At 53.5% G+C, this 24,302-nt stretch overlaps 7 protein-coding genes and 1 non-coding gene across 8 annotated transcripts; 4 read left to right on the top strand and 4 right to left on the bottom strand.

The window, feature by feature from the left end:
- Positions 1-134: 134 nt before the first annotated feature.
- MYCTH_2128884 (uncharacterized protein) lies at positions 135-1,040 on the top strand (the record flags this gene model as incomplete). The annotated part of the gene is made up of 1 exon (XM_003664997.1): positions 135-1,040. The coding sequence occupies one exon, from the start codon at positions 135-137 to the stop codon at positions 1,038-1,040; it is 906 nt and encodes a 301-aa protein (XP_003665045.1).
- Positions 1,041-2,002: 962 nt separating this feature from the next.
- On the bottom strand, positions 2,003-3,517 carry MYCTH_2045175 (uncharacterized protein; the record flags this gene model as incomplete). Its single annotated transcript, XM_003664996.1, has 1 exon — positions 2,003-3,517. A coding segment is annotated over one exon (1,515 nt), but the record flags the coding sequence as incomplete, so codon positions are not given.
- Positions 3,518-6,852: 3,335 nt separating this feature from the next.
- MYCTH_96059 (uncharacterized protein) lies at positions 6,853-7,983 on the bottom strand (the record flags this gene model as incomplete). The annotated part of the gene is made up of 2 exons (XM_003664995.1): positions 6,853-7,166; positions 7,254-7,983. 2 exons carry the CDS (start codon positions 7,981-7,983, stop codon positions 6,853-6,855), a joined length of 1,044 nt encoding a protein of 347 aa, XP_003665043.1.
- Positions 7,984-8,737: 754 nt separating this feature from the next.
- Positions 8,738-9,997, bottom strand: MYCTH_2308336 (uncharacterized protein). Its single transcript, XM_003664994.1, has one exon. It carries the CDS (start codon positions 9,820-9,822, stop codon positions 8,932-8,934), a length of 891 nt encoding a protein of 296 aa, XP_003665042.1. The 5' UTR covers positions 9,823-9,997; the 3' UTR covers positions 8,738-8,931.
- A 499-nt stretch (positions 9,998-10,496) lies between these two features.
- MYCTH_2308335 (uncharacterized protein) lies at positions 10,497-12,630 on the top strand. Its single transcript, XM_003664993.1, has 3 exons — positions 10,497-10,634; positions 10,701-10,773; positions 10,833-12,630. Exons 1-3 carry the CDS (start codon positions 10,591-10,593, stop codon positions 12,363-12,365), a joined length of 1,650 nt encoding a protein of 549 aa, XP_003665041.1. The 5' UTR covers positions 10,497-10,590; the 3' UTR covers positions 12,366-12,630.
- Positions 12,631-14,582: 1,952 nt separating this feature from the next.
- On the top strand, positions 14,583-14,656 carry MYCTH_t158. Its single transcript has one exon. It is a non-coding gene; the product is annotated as a tRNA-Val (tRNA).
- A 1,392-nt stretch (positions 14,657-16,048) lies between these two features.
- MYCTH_2308333 (uncharacterized protein) lies at positions 16,049-18,859 on the bottom strand. Its single transcript, XM_003664992.1, has 2 exons — positions 17,436-18,859; positions 16,049-17,367 (listed from the first exon to the last, which is right to left on the bottom strand). Exons 1-2 carry the CDS (start codon positions 18,541-18,543, stop codon positions 16,208-16,210), a joined length of 2,268 nt encoding a protein of 755 aa, XP_003665040.1. The 5' UTR covers positions 18,544-18,859; the 3' UTR covers positions 16,049-16,207.
- A 439-nt stretch (positions 18,860-19,298) lies between these two features.
- Positions 19,299-21,642, top strand: MYCTH_2308330 (uncharacterized protein). The gene is made up of 3 exons (XM_003664991.1): positions 19,299-20,172; positions 20,283-21,056; positions 21,143-21,642. The coding sequence occupies exons 1-3, from the start codon at positions 19,788-19,790 to the stop codon at positions 21,463-21,465; spliced, it is 1,482 nt and encodes a 493-aa protein (XP_003665039.1). The 5' UTR covers positions 19,299-19,787; the 3' UTR covers positions 21,466-21,642.
- The last annotated feature ends 2,660 nt before the right edge of the window (positions 21,643-24,302 follow it).

Here is a 24,302-nt window from a genome sequence, read left to right as displayed (position 1 = left end):
AAGTTGAACAGCAGCGTTTATTTTTCAGTTGGAGCCATGACTCACCGTCGCAGCACCATACAAACACGGCGCCGTCAACCATCGTAGCATCTCCCTGAAGCAGTTCCACTGTCGACAGGAAAGAAAGCATCAGAATGGCGCATCAGACCTTTCCCCAGTTCCGCCGCCTCCCGACGGAGATACGCGTCATGATCTGGGAACTCTGCCTCCCGCAGCGCGTCATCCGCCTGAGCAGCCTCGTGATCGCCCACAGCCACCACCACTACCACGACGCGGCGCTCGATCCCACCATCGAGCGGCTCCTCAGGTTCGTCTTCTCGCGCTCGTGCCTCGTCTCCTATGTCTGCCGCGAGTCGCGCGCCGTCGCCACCATGCGCCGCGTGCCCGTCACCGACCTCGACCTGCCCTGGCTCGGCCGCGGCACCTGGTTCGACCCGCGCACCGACACGCTGATGCTCGACTGCGACGTCTTCTTCGCCCACAGCCGCTTCTGGCTGCAGCTGCGCCGCAAGCTCTTCCCCGGGCCCCGCGTCGCGACCAGCCGCGTCCGCCTCGCGGTGGTCAAGGACCTGGCGACGTGGTACTTCAACTACCTGCAGCTACGGCATCGGCAGGGATCCGACCAGAACGACCGCCGCGACCGCCCCGACGAAGGTGATGGGGCTCCCCTGCCCGCGATCCGACAGATCTCGTGGGCGGTGGAGATGAAGGAGGTGTATCTGCCACTGCCGATGAGGGACGTGGCGATCAGGGCTGGATGGGCCGGTCCGCTCCGCGAGGCGGCTTGTCGGCAGGTGGAAGTGCGCCAGGGCGGGCTGTTGGAGAGACTGGAGAGGCTCGCGATCCCGCACGTCATGGATATGCGCGAGGCCGGGACGATGGTGGCCGAGGCGCTTGACTGCTGGGCCAACGAATACTCCAAGATTGTCGCCATGAGCCGGGCATTGGGATTCGAAGGGTCTGAGAAGGAGTGGCGCAAGAATGGTGGGGGCCCATACCCGGTCTTTACGACATGCATGTGCGATTCGAGACAGTGGTAAGAGATGCGCGGGGAACAAGCTCTTTTCGACCGGAAGGAAGCAAGGGAGGATGGCCACCAACAGGATTCGTGTTTGCGTGGGATGAAGCTCACAGGCAGGATACGAGGGATTCCCCCCAAAAAAAAAAATTCCATGGGGTTTCTTTTCCAACTCCATTAAAAATAATGTAGAGTATTTTCAAGAATAAGACAAACAATAAGCGACAGACACGAAGAATTAACCATCCAAATCCGAGGTGTCCCGACTTTCTACTCCTCTTCCTCCCTCTCATCCAAGAGTCCTACTCCACTATCGTACCTCCCTTTTTGCGTCCGCTCTTGAGTGATCTCGCCAGATCCCCACTTAGCAGACTCCCGGACTTGGCCTCGCATGCGGGTGTCGCCGTCTCATCGTGGCCGGGACCGGCACCACGTAGCTCGACGGTCCGGCTTTGGTCCTGCTCGGTGCCGGCGCCGTCAGTCCCCTCACCAGCAGCGGCAATATCACCCCCCAAGAACGCCTCGGCCGCTCTCATAACGCGTGCTAAGTCGCTCTTCATGCCCGCAACGACCTTGTCCGCCCTCGCCTTCTCCCTTGCGCTCTCCTCCTTTAGCCGCTCATTGGCCTCGCCCAGCCGACCGTTCTCGACCCTCAGCCGCTGCACGGTCAGGTGGGCGTCGTGCAGCGCATGCCTTGCCTGTTCTACTTGGCCCCCAAGCTCGGTCACGCGGGCATCCCGCTCGGCGAGAGCGGCGCCATGCGCTCGGTTCAGCCTCGCCAGCTGCTCCTTATGCGCGGAGGAGAGGTCCGCGATCTGCGTCTGCAGCTCCGCCGTGCGGGCCTCAGCCGCCGCGAGCTTCTCCTCCAGGGCGGCGGCGGCGGCGGTCCCGTCGCACTGCTCGGCCTCCATGCGTCCGATGAGGGCCTCGAGCTCGGCCATGTCGCGTGCGTGGGCGCGGACGGCGGCCCGGAGGCGGTCGATGTCGTCCTCGAGCTCGGCGATGCGGGGCGTCCTTGTCGCGCGCGGCGCGCTCGCTCGCCGTGAGCTGTGCCGCGAGCCTGTCCATGGCTGTCACGCGCGCGCTGAGCTGCTGGCGCAGGGAGAACTCGGTCGCGCGGTGCTCGTCGATGGCCTCGTCTGCGTCCCGGTTCCTCTGGGCTAGGGCCCGAAGCCGGCTCAGGACGAGATCCAGTACCGCGGCCCCTGCACCGGTGAGGGGCAAGGTGATCTCGCCTGGGGTGATGTACTCCAGCTCGAGGCGGGCCGATCGGAAGCTGGCGCGGAGGGACTCAACAACCTCGAAGGCGTCTGATCCGGGGAACCCGAGTCCTTTGAGAGACGAGTCGAGCTCTGCAAGTGCTGCAGTGCGGTCGGATAATGTCTGGAGAACCGTGTTGAGGTGGGCCTCAAGATCTTCTGCGCTGTCTGCCGTTGATGGCCGCTCGGATGGCGGAAGATTGAGCCGCTTGTCTGACAGACGGGAAGCCAGGGATGAGTAAGATTCTAGCGTGGCCGTCAACTTGGTAACTTCAAGCTGGAGCGATTTGAGCTCTCGCTCTAGTTGTTGCTTGTCGGGATCTGGAAAGGTGGCTTGCACACCAACATGCGAGCGCGGCGTACCAAACGAGCGTCTACAAGGGGTCTGAGGCGGTTGCGGCTCCGGGCTTGTTGCGGGTGGTGTTGGGAAGGATGCTAGCATTCGCCTGGTGGGAGTGCTGCATTCCAGTTCCGCCCTCGTGGCCTCCCCAAACTCTTCCAGATCATCGCCTATGTCGAGTTCCATATAGTCGTCCTGGCAAGAGTTCGGTGCTGCTCTCGTCCATTCGGAGGCTGGACTGCTAGGCAGGTCTTGCTGCTGCACCCCTGACCGACTGGCCAGCTCCCGCTTGAGGGACGCAACCTGCTGCTCTAACTCCCAGACGCGTTCGGTGTCTAACACGACCGTCTCGTCGTGCAGCCTCTGGATTTCCTCGTCTTTCCTAGCCAGCTCCGCTTTGAGACGCTCGATTTCAGCCTTCGTCTCCTCGGCCCGACGCTTCCTCTCGGCAGAGATGGTGTTCATCTCCTCACTAAGGCCATTGCGCCGGATGCGGCGCTTGATTCGGCCGTCAAGAACCTGGCGGAGCGGAAGGAAGTAGACCTCGCCGCCCGCCGGAAGGGCTCGTACGTCTGGATCCGCACTGGTGCCGCGAGATGCAGGGAACAGTCTGCCCGGGGTGGAGTGGCGCCGCGACATCTGGCTACTACGAAGAGAGGTTCGGCGTATCATGGGAGTCAACCCCGTTGACAGCTCACTATCTCCCCCGCCAGCAATGCTGGGGCCTGGGTCTGAGAACCTGACGCCCCTCTTTCTGGAATCTGGCGTGCGCACAGCCGGAGTCGCTTTCGTGGGACGTCTCGGCGAGGCGCATGGTGATGCGGATTTTGAGGATTCTCCTGGTTTGCTGCTGCATATGCCTATGCTTCGCCGCGTGCGCCGCAGTGCGATTGGAAGGTCCAAATTGGTATCCATTGAGGCAGGCATTAGGATGGCAACGCCGCACATACACTCAGACCATTAGTACATAAAAGAGACCAAAGTCGACAAAAAGAAGAAAGTCATCTCAACGAGATCAAGAAAAAGGTCAAAACCACCCACAGAATGAGGAAAGTGGTCATGGCTTTGGCAGGCAGCAACGCCATGCCCCACATCACCCACACGCCTGGGGTGTTTGTTTACCGAGCAAGTACTGGCCAATCAGGCGCAGATATGTCCACGCGACCCCTGATTTCCATGGAACCATGGGAACCCGACAGGTTTTTGACATGCAACACACCTCAACTCTGGTTGCTGCTGCATTTGACATGATGTAATTAGCACTCCACACTCAGGTCTTTCACCTCACTTATTCCACACCTTGAAATGCCTAGGTAGGTAGCTCGGTAAGTATCTTTGGCCTTCAAATGGCTCATGTTTTAACAACGGGATTGAGTTGATAGTGCTTTCTTGACAAAACGAGCAGAGGATCCGAGTACACGTCAACATTATTAAACATACTCAGGATTATCAGTAAGGAGCTGCTTGCTAGACTCTACCTTCAATCCGTTCAAATCTCCGCCTTTCCACTGAGGAGCAGGACAACTTACTTCGCGGATTCTACGAATCAGTCAATTAGAAACATCATTTAATTTCTGCTGCTACAACTGGGTCATTCCTCCTCCTCTGCATCGTCCACAACAGCCAGCACCTTGACCTTGGGAATCCTCCCCGTCCGAATCGCGCGGGTGTAGGGCGACTTTACCGATGGTTGCGTATACGTGTCGATTACAAGATCATGGTCGTAGGGGCCGAATGTGGCGGCGCGACCAACTTGACGGTGAAAGTACAGCGTCTCCTGCAGAGACTCGACCATGTAACGCCCAAATTCGTAGGCATTGCCACTATTCATGGACGTGCCCCGTGGATACTGCCACACGTCGTCCTCGCCGCCAAAAACGAGTGTGGGATCATCTGGGATCGGCACCTCGACATAGACGCACCCGTTCCCGCGGAACGTCGCCAGTTCCGGCGGGATGGACGCACCGGGCCGCAGCTTGATGCCGCGGTCGGCGATGTACAGGGTCTCCAGGTTAGGCGTCGTCAGGGGCCAGAAGCGTGCAATCCACCGGGTGAAGCTGGGCCACTCGCAATCGTGACGATCCGCGCGTTGTTCCCCGTACCAGCGGCAAATGGGATCTCCAGCCTCGTCATAATCTTCGGGGTTGTAGTAATCCCAGTCTTTTTCCATGATTTCGCTGCTGTAGAAGGCCGCCATGTCGCCTCCAAAATCTCTGGGGCATGAGAAGAGCACCGTAGGCGTGGAGCGGAATGCCAAGCGGTTTTGCACATAATCGTTGTTGACACCGTAACGCCTCCAGCTGGTGTCTCCTCCCCCGTCTTCATTGGCACGTTCTATCTCATCTTTCAGCTGCAGCACTGAGAGATATACCCTGGCAAATAAGCGCCTGAGGCCGTCGGCGACCTCGCCAAAGCCATTGTCCGATTCCTCCCCGCGGAGACGGCGAAGAACGAGTGCCGCAAAGTCACTGAGGGATGCGAGCCCCTCCCTGAGCTCAGGCTTGCTGAGAAAGTTCCTGGCCATCTGCTTATGCTCAGGAGGCATGTCTGCAAGCTCGGGTGTTTCCAGGGCGGCACACAGCAAACAGATAGCCTCGGCGGACGACTTTTTGTGCCAAGACTCGAGCCATCGGTCGTACTCTTGCCGCCTTTCTGCCAATTCCAGACAAGTGTTGCACTCTATCTCAAACTGCGGTCTGGTGAACTCGATGGCAAGTCTCCGGATGGAGATGAGGTCCCTGTTGAAGAATCCGCCAAACTCTTGCAACGCCCCGCACAGGGCGGCCGAAGAAGGACTCACTACGGGACCAAATTCACAGTCGAGCCACAGAATGTCGGTCGCCGGGTTGAGAAAGACGGGAACCGCTCCGTCTGAGCTCAGCCATGGCATATCCACGTCCCGTCGCCGGATCTTGTCTCTCTCCTCTTGCGTGAACCGTGTTTTGAAAATGGTGACGTTGTTTGGGCGTTCGTCGACGTCCTCTACCTCTGGGTCCCAGAACCCCATTATGATGTCGGGGCAGACCTGCTTCGACCTATTCTCCTCCGTCATCCGGGTCGGCAGGGCACAGATGTTGAGCGTCTTCTGATTCTCGGCAGACTGCCACACGTGCGTGGTGTTTTCCGGCCAGGCCAGTAATTCCGCCAGGGCCCTCCGTCCTCGTTTGTTGATCACCCGTTTGTATGCATCGCGGGAGGCAGCGCATACTGATGGGACCTGTGCAACGGCGTGATAATACGGCGAGCGCCGGGCCAATTCGGGCCTGGGGAGCACAAATCTCACCTTGTTGAAGCTTCCTTCCAGCATCTTCATGACTTGGGGCGGCCAATTCTCCTGCGAACACCGCGCCTGCCATTCCAGGGACCTCAGGAAGTTACGCCTGGGGAGAGCGTACAGTCCCAACACCTGCACACAGGGAGAAGAGTTCAACATACTTCTCTCCCAGATGTCATCTTGTATCTCCTGCGGCAACCTCGAAAAGTCCGGAAAGCTCTTGAGCATCTTTTCGTGAGATCGATATATACGGGTGTTATTTGAAGCGCGAACCGTTATCTCTGGAATAATGCGGAACTAACCCGACAAAAAATCTGGAGATCCCGAAGACACCTGCTTATTTATAAATGTTGGGCCGACATATGGCTCGCTGTTCCCGAGTGATTAAACTTCAGTGGTTTTTTTAGTGAAGAAGGATTGCACGGTTATCGCCTGCTGATTGTTGCACAGGATTAGTTCCTTCATTGAGGTTGGAATTCAGCCTTTCAGCACCTGATCCGTTGAATGTAACCGAATACATCTTACAGACTTGATTCAAGGAGTTTACTGTCTGTGGTCTTTGTTTGCCAGAAGGTCTATTGTAGGCAGAAAACAAAGCCCAGGCAATCCTCGACGGCCACATTTTTTGGTCTTCTTGATTTAATGAACTATGATGAATGCAGACAAAGATTCATCAGCATTGCATGTCCTGTCCACGTGGTTCGGGGAAACAATGACACTAGCAAAAGTCCTTCTGTACTTAATTAATTACCTGTTTAGGTAATTACCAGAGCCTGAACTAGCATGCTCGACCTTCCATTAGCAGCCTAATTTGGCTTGGCAAGATGTTTATGGATTTCTCTCTGTCTTCCAAGGGAAGGGTGACAGCGACAGCGATGGTTGTGGCTTTTCCTTGCAACCAAGCCGACGACGGGTTTCATTTCATGAGAAAATAAACCACCCTATGAGACCTAGCCGTGAATCATGTTTTGCACTGCAACAACACCCCAAAAACGAGGTTCTCCCTTTCCTTCCGACTGAGGCGATACTTTTGCGAAAGCTCAACTCTCTCGGCTTCTGGAAGCGTTTCCACATCATCCGCCAAGAAGGAATCGTCCCGTAGTTCTCTAAGCATCTCAAGCATCGACGGATGCACTCGGTGTGGGCTCAATTGGAACACCGAGAGCTCGTTGTCATTCGACTCGTGATTCCGCCCCTCCCACGAACGTAGTTGACCAGCATGAACGAACGATCGACCGCGGCCATGGAAGACAGGGTAGAGATGTTGATCGTTGACTGGAGTTGAGTATTAAATGAATTGTCAGCAGATGCCCAATAACAGTCTGGAAGTTAGCAAAAAAAGAGTGAGGGTTTGGCCCTAACATTTATATGTGTCCTCGATCAGGTCTTCAACATGCAATTGTTGGGGGTTGGTCTTCTTGCCCAGAGGAATGAGGAGATAGAATTGGCGCAGCTCGGGGAAGCAGTTGAGAAGGCCGAACAGCTCCTCCGGACACATACACCAATTTCTGTGCGGCTCATGAACCGGAGACGAAGGATCGGGACAGCGGAAATTGTTGGAGGAATCGTGGCAGAGCGGCTGCTGGTCGTTCCACACGACGGCAACCTTCTGAATCTTTTCGAGCTGCATGGCGACGGCGTTGGCGTCAAAGGCGCTGCCGGTTGGGTTGAGGATCTGGTTATCCGGGTGGAGATAGCCCAGCGTCCGGCCTTTGCATTTGCGGAAATCGAGGACGACGAGGTCCCTTTCATAGTCGACGGGTGCTCTCAACTTCTTGAACGGCAGCTGGCCGAGTCTGGTCTGTCTCTCGTAGCGCATGGCAGCGGCAGCCGCTGGATCGACTGAGGCCATCTTCTCGTACAGCCTGTGGCCTGATCTGTCACGGCTCTTCGGATCATCAGGGTAAAAAGATAGGCTCCAGGTTCCGGTGACTCTGTTGTCGACGCGCTTGACAATAACCGTGTGAAAGTAGGGTAGGTCCATGGCCTCGATGAAGATTTGCTGCTGGATTTCGGCGGGAAACTCCTTGAACCTGCGGAACGTGGCCAGTGAACGCATCTGGGTGGCATTTTTATCCCGCTGGCGACCCATGGTATTGACAGGTGATGGCGTTGAGGTGCTGCTGTTTACTGTTTCTCAAGCTTTGCGATGGCTGTGAAATGAAAGAGGACGAGGAGAATGGTTTGGCGAAGACTCAATGTGGAACAATCGAATAGAAAACCAACGGCGCTGCTCCAGGAAAGAACTGGGTAGATAGACTCAGTTGCTAGCATGAAGAAGAAGAGCTTAAGTAATACTGCTAAGAGGCGAGAGGAACGGGGAACGTTTTCACAGTTTACTTTGTATTCTGTGATGTTCACCAAATTGCAAACCCGAGAACGGTTCTCTTCTTTGCTGCATCTCTCCCTTATCATCTCCAGTAATCCACTGACGCAAAGTTGGAGGAGTTCCATCCAAACCCCGTACCCTGCCAAAGCGCCGGTGCAGTACCCAACGAGAGCTCGTATATGTATGTACAAATATCTCATCCGAGACATACGCGAGGTAATATATATATACAGACGTACGACTTGTCCCTATCTAATGTTGCACGTTTCTTTGCTGTCCGGTGCCGCTGCTCGATGGAGCCTCACGTCCACCTCTTGCAGCTGAGCAAGCTCACCTCGGCGAATGTCGGTCAAGCCGCTCAATTGGCGGAGAAAACGCCCGCAACCTCCCTGTCGAGTCATCAGATCGTGAAACGGCGAGATCTCTGACATGAGCATCAGATTCCATGCACGACATGCGATGGCTTTGACTACAATGCATCCATGTGACTCAGTTCGAATCCCCGAGTAAGAGTAAGTGAAACACTACGCCGAGAGCGATCTCTAGGACCCTAGGACCACTGAAGACTCATTGTGTGTCAATGCCTCGCGGGCTTTGTGGGGAACGGTTGTGGGTTTGAACAGCGCCCCCGAGCAAGCTAGTGTATGACAGCAAAGACCCAACACTCTGAGAGTTGTAACGCGGAAACACGGTGCCGATGCCTCCCTAGAGTCAATTCGACACCTCGCTGTCCCCTGGGGCTCGGAGACCATGCCCAGGTGGGTCATGTGCCCACTTTTCAAACTCTCGCTGCCGTACGAAGCTTTCAACCCTGGCTTCCCGGTCAAGGCGAGCCCTTTGGTTCCGCCGCTCCTGAAGCTCCCTGCTTATGGCCGCGTGTTGTTGGTCCCGCATCTCGATAATGCTGATCGAATTCGTACCCGCTCTTGTCATCTGACTCCAAGTACCGACAATGAGAAAAGCTGAAACGATGGCCATAAAGGCAATGTTGGACGTAAAGACTTCCTCCTGCTTCCCGCCGCTGCCATTTCGTTGCTGGTGCCACTGCTCCCAGTCCTCCCACGTCGCATTCATACTGGGGTTTCCCGGCTCCTGCCGCCACGCGCGGTCCGCCTCACGGTGCCGGATCTTGGGGTCTGTCTGGTTTTCCCAACCAAAGCCGTACAGATCATACAAGCGTCTCTTTTGTGGATTACTGAGGATTTCGTGGGCTGCGACGATTAGGCGGTACCGTTCAAGCTTCGTCACCTGGGGAATGCCATCGCCGGAGGTATGGTGGTGGCGGTCTGGGTGGTAGAGTTTGGCGAGCTGGAAATACCGGGCCTTGTTGTAGGGACAATCCCGCGGATGCCCTAGGATCTCGTAAGGTGTAGGATTCGCAGACGTCGGCCACTTCGGATAGTCTGTGTTGTTGGGCTTGTCGCCCCGCTGCCCATCAGACACCGTGGCGTAGGACTGCCAATGTTGTGCACATTGCGATAAGGGCGCAACGGACCGTCGATCGCGTGGCCGGCACAGTGACGAGGCTGAAGATGGGGTATAGAACACGGAGAGCACGCTGCGGCTCGAGCAGAGGCTTGTCGCTGGTAACTTGAGAGGCATCGTTTCAGGGAGAACAAATCATGCTTGAATGGCCCAACATCATGGTGCCGGGAATATCGATCAGCCGACGCAGTGGGAGTGGTGGATGTTCTGGTCCAAGTTCGGGAGCGAAGGTGTCCCACTGCGAGCAGCTGAAGTTCCGTCATGAAAGGACGGATTACTCCGTACCGCTCTGTGGCCCCACGACAAGGGTCATACAGCAGGATGAAGGTGACCCCAGGTGGACATCCCCTAACCCCACCGACCCCACAGTTGGCGCACAGGCTCCCGTTCTCCACGTGACATCTCAAACTCATTTCCTTCGACTTTTCGGTAAGAGCGCAAAACGTCGTTCAGCCCTGCTGCTTCAGCTAGACCGAACCATAACGCTATCCGAAGCGAATCACCTTTTCGCACCGAAGAACCAAATTATCTTCCGCTCAGTGGTACAATCTCTAAACCAGATTTACCACTCTCTCACAATCAACGAGCTCTCGGCCTAAGTCAGCAGCACCGAACTGACGATCGCGCCACAAACCAACAAAACATCGACTCCGATTTTCCGCCATCGACGAGGACTTCATCGAGCCTGTGCTTATGAGCCGACAGGTATAGCACGATATAACCCACAGAGATCGACCCTCCAAACACCCTTTTTCTATTCGAAGTCTGCATCAATTCCACGCGGTTTTCGAGCGAGACGGCCCCCACCACTCTTCCTTGACCGCTGCGTATCAGACACTGCGCACTTTACCACACATTCAACCCTACAAACCCACAATAGCCACAATGACAGACAGTCTCGCCGACAAGCTTAGTGCCTCCACCTTAAAGTTTGTTACCCTACCATCACTCCTCTGTGCCCAGCGATGTTGTGGACTTGGACTGACAAGTTCTAGTGACGGGCCAGGCCCGGATGATTGGAAGAAGAACCTCAGGATTCCAGCGAAGGATACGAGACAACAAACAGAGGTGCGTAAAGGCGCGTCTTCTGTTGTTACGAATTCCACTGATCATGCCATCACTTGCAGGATGTGACCAACACCAAGGGCTTGGACTTTGAAGATTTCGGACTCAAGCGGGATCTGCTGATGGGCATTTTCGAGGCCGGTTTCGAAAAGCCGTCCCCAATTCAGGAAGAAAGCATACCAGTAGCCCTTACCGGCCGCGACATTCTTGCTCGTGCCAAGAACGGTACCGGCAAAACCGCCGCCTTCGTCATTCCTGCCCTGGAGAAGATCAACCCCAAGGTTTCCAAGATCCAATGTCTCATCCTTGTCCCGACGCGCGAGCTGGCAATGCAGACATCCCAGGTCTGCAAGACCCTCGGTAAACATCTCGGCATCAATGTGATGGTCACCACCGGCGGGACGGGTCTTCGCGACGATATCGTCCGGTTGCAGGATCCCGTTCATATTGTGGTCGGAACTCCCGGAAGAATTCTCGATCTGGCTGGCAAGCAGGTTGCCGACCTCAGCGAGTGCCCCATGTTCATCATGGACGAAGCCGACAAGCTTCTCTCCGCCGAGTTCACCCCGGTTATCGAGCAGCTCCTCCGGTTCCATCCCAAGGACCGCCAGGTCATGCTCTTCTCTGCCACCTTCCCGATTTCGGTCAAGGATTTCGCGGACAAGAACATGTCGAGTCCTTACGAGATCAACCTCATGGACGAGCTGACTCTGCGGGGCATCACGCAATACTACGCCTACGTGGAGGAGAAGCAGAAGGTTCACTGCCTCAATACCCTCTTCTCCAAGTTGCAGATCAACCAGTCCATCATCTTCTGCAACTCAACCAACCGCGTCGAGCTCCTTGCCAAGAAGATCACCGAGCTCGGCTACTCATGCTTTTATAGCCATGCCAAGATGGCGCAGCAAGCTCGTAACCGCGTCTTCCACGATTTCCGCAACGGCGTCTGCCGCAACCTTGTCTGTTCCGACCTCTTGACTCGTGGTATCGACATTCAGGCGGTGAACGTCGTCATCAATTTCGACTTCCCCAAGAACGCTGAGACTTATCTCCATCGTATTGGTCGTTCCGGTCGATACGGCCACCTTGGCTTGGCGATCAACCTGATCAACTGGGACGATCGGTTCAACCTTTACAACATCGAGAGGGACCTGGGCACCGAGATTCAACCGATACCCCAGACCATCGACAAGAGCCTTTACGTCTATGAGAACCCGGAGACCATCCCGCGACCGATTTCCAACTTCAACAAGCCTGCCGCGATTCAACAACAACAACAACAGCAGCAGCAGCAGCAGCAGCAGCAACAACAACAACAGCAACAGCAGCAACCGCAGAAATCGTCAGTACAGGTGCAGTCTTCGGGTGCCCAGCAGGGAGAATGGCAAGGGCAGGCCAACCGCCAGAACGGTTCTGGTCCCTCTGGTACACAAGGTCGTGGAGGATACCAAGGCAATCGCGGTCCAACTGGCGGTCACCGGGGCGGCCGTGGCCGTGGCTATCAAGGACAAGGAGGCCGCCAGAACTACGGTGGTCAGCGTGGCGGCCGTTCGCAGGGTCCAGGCCAGGCGCCGGGGGCTGGCCCGCAAGCTTAACCTTCATCCGCGTCTCTCCACGGCGTGCGTCAGAGGCTGGTGCCATGAGTTCATATGAGGTTATGTTCATTTATGGTTGTTTCCGGTTGTACATATTTTGTTTTCCCCCTTCTCCCCGCACCTCCCTCCGGAAAGACTCCCTGCCGGCAAGGAGCCGTCTTCTCAGCTCCGAGGTCTTTTGACGATCCCTTCACGACAATCGTCACTGATCGAAACTCGTCTCTTTCTACGCGCTCCGACCGGAACTACGGCGTTCGATTGTATCATACCCCTAATTTCTGCGCAGCTCTCGCCTAATCTTCGACATCTCATCTCTTATCGACGATGCAATCGTTAACCGTTTCCCCCCCGGCAAAACATGGATGCAATAGACGGCGAAGGGTTTCTGGTTCAACTAGGACATACTCACGACTATTCTCTGTTCTATGGTTGGTATCGCGGCATTTTGTTTCGGCGCAGCGCTCGTTTGTTTCCAGCGACCTTTTTTCTACAATTGCTCGGCCTTCCTTGCTTGGTGCCGCGCAAAGCAGTCACAGCACGGGATTGATCCAGAGTAGGGCTAGGCGACTCGCGAACTTCTCCTTTTCTCCAACTTCCCCACAATGAAAGGCATGGAAACGAAACGACGCGGGGATTGGCATGGCCAGGAGTCTCATGGAGGTTTGGGTGGGTCGACGGGGTTTTCCTTTCAAACGGCGGGGTTTAGGGTTACGAGGATGGTTGGTGGTCATATAAACGGCGTTTACGGTTGCTTTTGGCGTGAGGCTTCCTTCACTGCTATTACCAGGGTATTTGGTCTCCCAGCTCTGGTCGTGGTTGGCGCATGGATGGAAGCGAAAGAAAAGGACACAGGCGGTGGCTTTTCTTTTCTCGCATTTGTTTGCAGTTTGTGCTTGGAGAAGCGTGGGTTGGACTGCGGGAAGCTTGGAAGCGGGGGCGGATGAAGAGGCAATAGGGAGCGATCGCGTTGTCATGGCATGGGAGGTTCGGTGGATGGGAAAGGACGTCAACGGCGAATGGGTTCGAGTCTTCGAGCCTAGGTGGATTCAACAGGTTTGGGGTCGTTTCTTCGACAAGCACGAACGTGGATGGGAGTGGTGCGGATCGATTGATGCACCGTGGGATGATTTGGGGGGTGCACCAGGAGTCTCTTGGACCGGGAAAGAGATGCAAGGAGGCAAGGCATCTATTGAGGACGTTGGCCTGCGATGTCAAGCGGCTGATGCGGGTTGAGAAATGGCTGGCAGCTGCAGCGGTTTCCCGGAAAACGCCCTGTCTCTTCGGGAAAAGCTACAGCATGCTACAGGGGAGAGAACGGGAAACGGTCACCAGTTTGTGGCCCGCGGTCTTCACTCTTGAGCGGGGGACACCACTGTGGACGGCGATTGAACTACTAACCACTTTTTGGACCTGGCATACAGTCAGTCCTCCGGCGAATATCACGACAATAACCGACAAATCATCAAGCTCTTCCCAGTTCTCTCTGTGTTTAAGATCACTGCTTCTTGGACTGGCTCTTGTCGGGAAGCAGCACGCAGGATGACTGGGTAGGAAGCGATGGATAACACCAAAATAAACAAGAAAAAAAAAAACTTTTTTTCTAGGGGGTTGACGATGGAAAGACCTGGCGGCCTTCTCACTAGGCGAATTGTCTCATAAGGGTTCGTCCTTATTTCCGAGGATGGCCATGGGATCAAGGAGGCTTGGTGGGCTGCCTGGGTCTCTCTGACAAGATAGACAGAATATCAATGTCTTTTCTCCCTCTCGCGTTATGTGTACCAGGTCCGGTGCGAGGATGATGCATGTCCCATTTTAAGTGATGCCCATATCTGACGACAGTAACCACAACTTAGCGAAGGTTTGGGCCCAGTTGTTAGTGTTTCCGAGCCGCCCCTTCACAGACTTCGCCGACGCTTAAGGGAGACGATCGGTGAGGGTACGGTAAAACGATCCCCGCGCACATTATTGCCATCTGCATTTGGACTGTCTGGTACCTCGCGTACGTGGCATAACACTGAAACAGATAGATTTTCCACCGCCGGTCGTCTCATGGGGCAGGTTTCTTGCTTATATACCCAGTTTCGAGGCCATACACACACAATACAAACACCTGTCCACGGGAAGGGTGCAGTCATTGGACATGGGCCAACAGCCGGCCAGTTTCACGAATTGGATTCCAGGCCGTCACCGCCAAGAAACGCGAGCACAACAGCGAGTGGTCGAATGGTGTAGTTGGTTATCACGTCAGTCTAACACACTGAAGGTCTCCAGTTCGAACCTGGATTCGATCATCGAAAGCTTGCTTTTTTTTCTTTTGATTTCTTTTGGTCTCCGTATACCGTAACATCTTTCTACGTGTTGGGCTGGAAATTTCGTGTAATCCGTAGTGTTGGGTCGGTGAGTGATTACTATGGGGAGAGAGATCAGGGGCGATCAGGTACCTTAGCTCTAACCCATCTCTCATTCCAGGATTGGGGGATGTGTTTTTGTTGTGTTTCAGGACCAAGATGCTGAGGTGGAAGACTGGGAAGCTGTTACACGAGCTAGATATTAATTTATTCCGCGAAGCGTCCGAGAGGGAATGGAATATTAACGAGGCCTTGGTCAGACTTTAATTATTAGACTCCAGAGAAATGAAAGAGACTGCCGGGAGCTGCCGCCTGACCGGCCCTCACCGGCCCGGAGGGGTTCACCAGCTCACTCCTCTTCGCCAACAGGGGTGTAGTCTCCGATGGGCACCCCACAAATCACCGTGTTGACCCCTGAAGCGACCCCGTAGCTTGCGCCCCCGATCGTGACCGTCGCTCTATGTCGTCCCTCTCGGCCTCGGGTGGCGCGCGTCCCCGGATAGTTATCACGACGCCGTGCCCGCCTACCGTCGACGGCCCGACGAACCCCTGGCGCGCGTCCCCTCAGACGCCCTGGAGAGTAATAATAGTCCTGATGAGAATCGGTTAGTCGAAGCGGCGCTTCTGGTCCAGACACTCGCGAGGCTCGGTCTGCTTACTTCTCCCGGATTGGCGGGAGGCGGCAGCGCAGCTGCAGGTGCTAGAAATGATATGGCCAGCACCGGAGTGGGGAGTGCGTTACATGGGAGCTTAGGGAGACTGGCAGGGAGATGGACCAGCAGGTCGATTAATTAGAGCAACGGTCCGATGGATAGGAATTTGGGAAGGATAGGCGGTGCTGTCTGGTAATGGCGTAGTAAACTGTGCGCAAAAGCGCTGTAAGTGGTTCGTTTGCTGAGTGAACTTGGCTTGACCGAGTTGTTGGTGGTTATTTAGAAGTTTGTTTTCTTTTGAGCTGTCCTGACCTCAACTGCTGGATGAATCAAGGCTGACTTTCTAAGCAGGATGTGGCTGGTTTCGGATTGATCGAAGTATGACTGTTTTGGGGCACTCAACCGAACGGGACTGGGCGGGTGAAGGATAGCCTGGAACATTTCTGGATTCAAGGATAAGTAGGACTTGAGACCGTTATGGCAACATTTTCTCGTGGGTTATTCTTATCCTCTTTCTTGCAAAAGCCTGAATCAACCTAAGTGTCTTTGCAATGCTACCTCGCAAGCATTTCAAATCCGTGATTCGTCTTGCTTCGGGTCCCCAATAATACACGGTGGGTATTGGCAATCTGCCTAGCACCTTTTGGCCAGATAGGAGGCATATCAAGAGACGAGAAAGCGCGGGAGCTTAGTATGCCGCAGCGTCCAACCAGAAAGCGATGGCATGGCAGGTTCGGGAGACCACAACGGCAAGCGCGACAATATTTTAATCATGATAAGCTGTCTCCTAAGATGCGTATTCTTCTTCTATGTTGCCAGATTCAGAATAGACAGGCCTGAATTACGTCGTATAATTGCAATACTCAGGCCAAGCAAAGGGGTTTCCCGGGTCCAAGATGCTACTGAAAGAGAAATCTACCGATTGTGCAAAACGTGGATCCCACGATCGAAACAGAGCATCGTCGTCAATCATGAAGTCTTCCATGCTTCCCTCCGATAATCCGGCCAGCGGCGACGTTTCGTTAAGCCTCGCTGGCTGCTCGAGGACGTCTCTTGGCAATGGGATTGCGTCGTCTGACTGGTTGCAGCCGTCGCCTTGGGAGATGGCCAGCTGTTGTGTAGGGTTGGGCTGCGTCATGCCATCTTTGACCGACGCGGCCCAAGGTGGATTTGGGGGGACAACAGGGGTATTGCTGCTGTGGTGCATCTTGTCTGCTGTCCTACACGAAGTCCATGTCAGGGGCAGGGAGCGCTGTTGCGGACGGTCGGCTAGGAACGAGGCCGTATGAGAGGCAAGAGGATCGCGGTGGTTGGCCGATGCCCCTAGAAAGCTGTTGCTGCCGGCGCCTAGGTCTTGAGCCGTTCTGTCGCGGGATATGTGTGAACTGCACGGCTTCTCTGGAGGTGTGTTTGCGCTGCTGGGTGTTGGAGCCGGCGTGGCCTGGGTCATCACTTCGGCTTGGGTTCGCTCCACGGCCCCGTTTGGCTCTTCCGCAGCTGCTTCCTGTTCGTTTGCATCACCGAGCGGGCCAGCCCGCACTCGCTTGGTCCCAGAGCCCTCGGCTGTCTCCCTCGCACGCTTCCTATTGATGATCTCATTCCGATCTAGCTTCAGCAGTACGCACTGGCCGAGTTCCCCGTTTATTCGGGCGGTAGTCCATATGGCACCCAGTTCCTGCACTACTGGAAGCACCTTTTTGAAGTCGGCGCCTCCTCTGGTCCGGAAGGTGGGCAGTTGGCTGAAGCGCCACTTGCGGTATGCCACGCTAAGAGATAGTGTCGACGCATAAGCGACGAAGGGCATCGGGCTAAGCTTGTAATCTTTAATGACGTCGAGGATGCGGTCGGCGGAGTGTGATCTTCGGGCGTTCATGCTGTTCGGCGGCAAGTGATGGGTAGATATTCTGTGGAGCGTGTCGCACTCGGGAGCCGTTCGAAAACGATGACGAGGCATTCGAACCGAGAGGACGCTGATGGCGTGGTAGAGGACCTCGAGCGTAACTGAAGTTGGCGCTATTAGTGCATATGCCCACTGCTGAAACCGTCACCCGACTGACTGGGATACGTACCGAGCAGACCTTCGGGCTCGGATTGCGCGCCCGCTTCAATAGCCATACGCTCAAAAACGGGCATATCGATGCACGTGAATTTGGGTCGCGGCCGGTACAGTTCAAAGACTTGATCGAGAAGCAGGATCAAGGAGATGAAAAGCCTGAAGATGGGTGAATCCTGCTCGTCAGGATGGGGAATCTGGGTGAGATCGACATTGTGGAACATGAGTGGCCGTGCCGAAATGGCGGCTAGTAATCTGTCAAGGGCGTAGAGGCATTTGAAAATCCTCTTGCCGCGTCCTTCACTGCAGCATTCTGAGTGTCCCCTCGCTAGGATTCCCAAGTGGACGCCATGGGTATGCACCAGACTGACAAGTTTCGCATAGAGGGTTAGCGGCTCGAACCGCTCGGTCGGGCTTGTCGGCTGCCAGTACAAGCATGTCAGGGCCATGACCTGGATTTGATTGGTCAAGGGGATCTGCCGGCTCTCTTGCAGCTCAACGAGGCGTTTGTTGATAAAGCTGGCCATGTCACGAGAATAGTCATCATAAGGAACAACCTTATGTGACCTAGCTTCTCCGTGACTCTGCGACTTGAATGTGAGTAGGTTATGGGTCTCCGGGTCTGTGGCTGCAGCAAGGCACACAGACGCCTGAATGAGTTCCCGCAACCCCCGTTCTTGTGGTAGGTCCATCAGAGCCGACTTCTCGTAGATGGGAAAGATGGGGTGTATTTTGGTCAAGTAAAGGTCCCTCATGGCTCGCCACTCCGCGTCGGAGGGCATTATCTTCTCGGCGAGCTCGCGGGTGACAAGAATCTGAGCGATGGCAGCAAACTTGGCCGTGTCTTGTACGTGTATCGTGAGCCGCGTGCCATCTTCCCTGGGAACGGAGAAGTAGGGGCCTGTTTTGTCTTCGCACAGTTTGGGGCTGCCTGTGCATGTCGTCGCTCGCCCCCGTGTCGGCGACTCTTTAGACTGGCGAGGCGGGGTTGGTGGTAAGAAGCCAATATCCTGGTGGCCCGGCTCGTCATCTGCCGGCGGGGTCTTTTGAGAGGAAACCATAGTGGCTTCGACCAGAATGCCTTCAGGATTCAGATCTCCCAGAAACGGCGGCGCTGGAGACATTGGCCGCGGTGGCTGGGTCTGATCATCCTCGGGATTGTTGCTAGATGCCCTGTCCGCAGCATGATGAAAGAAGCGGAGCAACTGGGCGGCAGCATCCGAAGTGTCTCTGTCAGCAGCGACGGAAACTGAGCATTTTGGGTCGCTCCGCGCTGCTGGGCCCTCGCCGGCCGCCTTGTTTGTTGCTTCTTCGTCTGCTTCTGGAGTGTCGCGGATTGAATCCTCTACATGGTTGCATCGTTTCTGTCGAGTACGTCAGTTTTGATCAAGATTGCGACCGTCTCTTCTTCACTTATTTTTACCGAAGAAAGAAAAAAATAAGTGAAAGCCAAAAAGAGAAAGAAAAAAGGCATATTGCACCGCACCTTCCGCTTTCTGCACTGGAAACATGCTTGATGGACCTGCTTCCTCTTTACGGGGAGTCCGGCTGCATCGTGCCCCACAAACCTGACTGTGTGCCCAGCACCGGATGTGCTCGCGCCTGCCATGACGAGAGAAACCAGAGAGCCAAAAGACGACGGGAGATGTCGCTCTCCGCTGTGGAATCGGGGGCTGGTTTTCTCGCCGTCCGAACAGAGCCGACTGCTCGAGCTGACGAAAAGGCCGAGGATCTTTGGTGGACACAATCTGGGGCGGGGCTTCGGACTTTCCCGTTCCGGCCAGTCCGCTCCTTCCCATCGGTCTCTCTGTAAGATTGTTCCCAGCTTAGAACCTACCACCCTTGAGCCGTAAACATTAAGAGCTCAACTCTGAGTGAATCCACCCATCAACTCTATTCTGTTACTTTCGCCAGTGCGACGCTAAACCCCACCTCCGCCCGCCAAATAGTTATGCCGACGTGCACGAGCCCAGTGACAATGACGTCGATCTGTTGCGCCTGTTCCCAATCGGGCACTTCCGCTCATGGCCAGAGAAACACTCGTTGAGACTTTGGAATGGTGGAAGCTGGCTTTCACCGCGCTGATCAGATACAATTATCACAACATGTCTTCTCTAAGTGGGATGAATTGGTCCCTTTTCCTTTTCACTGATCAACGGCATATCATTCCATCATCAACTGATGCGCATAATTACATATTCTTACATCAATCCATTGTTGACTTCAATTCCCTCCTCCTTCTCCGTCGACCGTTGGTCCTGATTTGGACGGCACGATGATCTCCAAATCCCTACGTAGCCTTCGACCTAGACACTTCAATTCCTGCGCGGTAAATCTTCCGAGCAGCCATTCCCGCCATGCCACATCCATGGCCGCCATGAACAACCTAGGCAAAGCCGAGGGCGATATTTCCGACACATTCACTTCTCTTTCTGGGAAGAAGACTCCGCCCCTGCCGGACCGGTTCCGCGAGCTCAAGCTCCGCCTGGTTAGCGGCCACGAGGACGCAGTTATCGCGAGCTGGAAGCGCCTGCTCGCTGCGCTGCAAAATGAGAACGAGCTCATCGCACGCACCGGGCCCGCCATCATCCCTGAAGTTCGCTTCAGCCATCTTCAAGACGATCTCGAAGCCTTGAAACCCGAAATCAAGAAGCGCGGCGTGGCCGTGATCCGCGGCGTCATCCCGGAGGACGAAGCCAGATCCTACAAGTTTGAAATCGAAGAATATGTCCGCCAGAACCCCCACACCCGCGGTTTGTTCCCCCCTCCCAGCCTTTTTTATTTCCGTGTTCAACTTTCTTTCTACGTCTATTTGCTAGTCCACAACTACATAGTCCTTCAACAAACTGACACCCGCCCACAGGCTTCCCGCCGAGCGAACCGCAGGTTCTCGAAGTCTACTGGTCGCCGGCACAGGTCCGCGCCCGTGCCCACCCGAACCTGCTGGCCACGCAGCGCGCGCTCATGACGACCCTCTGGCACGCGGCGTCGGACCCGTCGGCGCCCGTGTCGATGCACACACCGCTCAGCTACGCCGATCGGCTGCGGATCCGGCGGCCGGGCGACGCGCACTTCGCACTCGGGCCGCACCAGGACGGCGGCAGCGTCGAGCGCTGGGAGGAGCGCGGGTACGGCCGCGGCGGGGTTTACGACGCCGTCTTCCGCGGCCGCTGGGATGGCGGGAATTCAAAGAAAGCAGGGGAAGGAGGAGCCGGGTACGACCCGTTCGACGCGGCGCCGCGCGTCCGCGCCGTGACCGACCTATACGGCGGGCTCGGCGCCTGCAGCATGTTCCGCATGTTTCAGGGTTGGTTGGCTATCAGCCGGAGTGGCCCTCTGCAGGGGACGCTGCTGGTGAACCCCTTGGTGAAAGAGACCGGGGTGTACGCGCTGCTGAGGCCCTTCTTTGCGGCGAAGAGAGGGCTGGAGGAGCTCGATGGCAATAGGGAGAGATATCTGGACGAGGACAACTGGGAGTTTACTGGCGGGGAGCGGATGACGAGTGAGATCCAGGGTGCGGCCATGGGGTGTGCGCAGGAGTTTCCAGAGGGGGCGCACCCGCATCTAGAGCTGGAGAAGACCATGGTGCACGTGCCCGAGGTGAGGCCAGGGGACTACGTGGTGTGGCATTGCGACAGTGAGTGTCAATTCTCGGTGTTTTCTTTGGTTCTTGGAGAGAGAAGAAAATGCCAGGGGGATGGGGTTCTGCTAACGCACCCGCAGCAATCCACGCCGTCGACAAGAAACACGCCGGCACCAGTGACTCCAGCGTCCTGTACATTCCCGTGTGCCCGACCACAGTAGCCAGCGCCGAGTACGTTGCTCGCCAGCGAGCCGCCTTCCTTCGGGGCACACCTGCCCCTGACTTCCCGGGCGGCGAGGGAGAGTCGAGGCATATCGGGAGGGCCACGGAGGAGTACGTGAAGAAGTACTGCGACCCTCTCGGAGTCCAATCGATAGGTCTCGACAGGCTTGCTACGGTGGAGGATGACACCCCTGGTGGAAAGGCGGCGGTCGAAGAGGCAAATCGGGTGCTGGGATTTTAAAGCACATATGATATACGCGTCGCGCGAAAGCAAATATGAGGTGTCAGAAGCTGTGGAGCTTCCAAACATATTAGCCACGCGTTTGCCACAGCTATATAAGGCTGTTCAACGCATTGGCTAGTCCGTTTGTCTATAAATACTACTCTTTTTGTCTCCTTTGTAGATAGTTTTAACAAGGCACTCTTTTCCTTCGTATAGCCACCTACTACAAACTGCTTTTAACGCTCCCGGAAGCTCATCACTACGTTCGGCAGTTATAAGCCTAGCGCCTTAACTGCTCCTCTGCCGACGTATCTTTAATATTAGTAGTAGCTTCTTCTATTACAAACTCTCTTACCCTGTGATACAGTACGTTGCCTGTGGACGCGTCCATCGTATAAGGTTAGATAAGATAAGCCCTGTGGATCTAGCAAACGAGTTAGCAAACGGAGTGTTCTTTGTTCCTATCCTCTACTTATATAGAGCCAACAAGGCCAGCCAAAGTAGGAAGAAGACATCGATCTTTTGAACTATTTACTACTTACCAACTTTCTTCCATCAATTAGAACCATCTTCCATCTATTAAAACCATCTTCCATCAAATGGTAGCAGAAACTCTGCTTCTAACCATCTAAAACCATCAGCACTGGAATTGAATCACGTTAACGATTAGTTTAGTACCACTTTCACGATAGTTGCGTTCGGTCTTAGTGACTTGGTAACCGAACCAGGCTATTCTATTATAACTACTATAAAATCCCTCTATTCCTAGTAACTTGGTAACTAGGGCAGTTATCTATCTACCTATCTCCTCCTCCTATCTATTAACCCTATCTTTGTTTGACCTGGTGACTTGGTAACTAGTAGCTAGGCGAATCTTATATTAACCCTAGGATCCTTTCCTATAGAGGACCCTCCTAGCCCTCCTTATCCTTTAAATTCCCCTTTTAAAAAGCTATTATATAAGGAACTGTCTGACTTTGCTAAGAGTATACTATAAAGGTACGATAAGATACCTTATATACTATAAGTATAGGTATTAGACCCTAAGGACTAACTATAAGAAGAAGCTCCTCCTCTGTAGGAGCTAGAATCGTTACTTGGATTTGCTAATGACTACAAGTTATATTAAGCTAAACCTGATAATTTTGGCGCTAATAAGGAGACGATAAGCTAGCTACATGGCAAGATAGATCTTCGATTTGACTAGTTAAAGGAACGAACTAACCGCTTTTCTGACAAGATTAAAGGAGCTATCTATAAACTATTATAGTAGCTTAAGAAAAGTATAGTTAGGATAGACTATAGCTTTGTAAGCCACCTAAAGGGAGTCGAAGATCGACTTTATAGCTGCCTAGAGAAGGATATACTAGTAACGCTAGATCTAATATTTGATTGTATCGAGGATCTAGAAATATACTTGTCATAGTATAGAAATATACTTGGCTAGATAGTAATATAGATAAAGGAAATAGTTAATATAATATATAGTTAAGACGGTGAAAATAACAATTAATTGCCTAGTTATTAGTAATCTTCCTTTGATCTTACTAGACTAAGCGCTATTATAGAAGAAGTCTAGTAAATTAGTAATATTATAGAAGATATATAATATAATAGTAGTACTTTCCCTATACCTCCTAAAGGTATAGGAATTGGCTATTATTATAATCTTAGCCACCCTAAACGTATATAGTCTTTATATAAGATCCTATACTTTATAACTAGTAATAGTAGAGGTAGAGAACCTAATTCCTTGAGATCTAGTAATAACAACACCTTATCTAACCGTTACTAACCTTTAGAAGACTAGAATCTGGGATACTATTGTAGCGCCCTATACCCTAATAACGGTAGCAGTAGTAACGGTAGTAATGGTAATAGTAACAATGGTAACAGATATCGTAGATATAAGTCAATATACAATACTACTATAAGTATATAGAGTTATTTAGACTTTAAGATTAAGAGGGACAATATTAGCTAGTTTGATCCTTCTTTCCCTAACCTACGTTCCTTAGGTATTATTAACGATAGTAAGAATCTGGTATTTACCAACGTCTACTGCTTCGCTAACCGTATTAAAACCTTCCTAGAAAGCAACCCTAACGGTAGCGTTAAGATGTAGATTCTATCCTTCTTCTAGACCCTTCTTAGCGGCCTAGCTATCATTTGGTAGACTAATAAGTTAAACGGCTCTACGTGTAGATAATTACGTAAATAAGGTCTTCGAGCTATTATAGATTAATTATAGGAGCGCTTTATACCTAATGCTATAACTGCTACCTATAAGTTTAATGAAGCTAGCCTATATCTAAAGGACATTACGAAGGATAAGTAAGTGCTTAGTTTCTTCGTATAGAAAATACTTCGTTAGGTATACTCGATATATATACTTAACAAATATAACAATAACTAGTAAGGTATTATAGCTTAAGTCTAGTTAGCTATAGACCTTTATATTAAGTAGTATTTAGATCCTCCCTAGCGATACTCTTTACTTAGGACCTATATATAGTATATCAAGCAGTCTCGATCTATCGTTCTAGCGGCCGCTTTTAACTACTACCTTTATCTAGAGAAGAAGATATCTATAGACGGTAAGCTAAAATACCTAAAGGCTAAAGACCGCCCTTACAAGCCTATACACTATAACACTAATTAACTATACTAATTTAGCTATAGATACGATAAGTCTTTAAGATACGACTAGCGCGACTATAGATTTGAACGTAACTACGGATTTGACTATAACCGTAGGTTTGATCGCGATTACAGATTTGACTATAACCGTAACCAGGATCGCCATAACTAGGATTGCCATAAGTAGGGCAATCGTGGCCAAAAGCAGGTTAGAT

This window comes from Thermothelomyces thermophilus, chromosome 5, assembly GCF_000226095.1.
Source record: "Thermothelomyces thermophilus ATCC 42464 chromosome 5, complete sequence".
In the NCBI taxonomy this organism is placed as follows: domain Eukaryota; kingdom Fungi; phylum Ascomycota; class Sordariomycetes; order Sordariales; family Chaetomiaceae; genus Thermothelomyces; species Thermothelomyces thermophilus.
The sequence above is the reverse complement of the archived record's forward strand: the minus strand, read 5'-3'. Positions and strand labels throughout refer to the sequence as shown.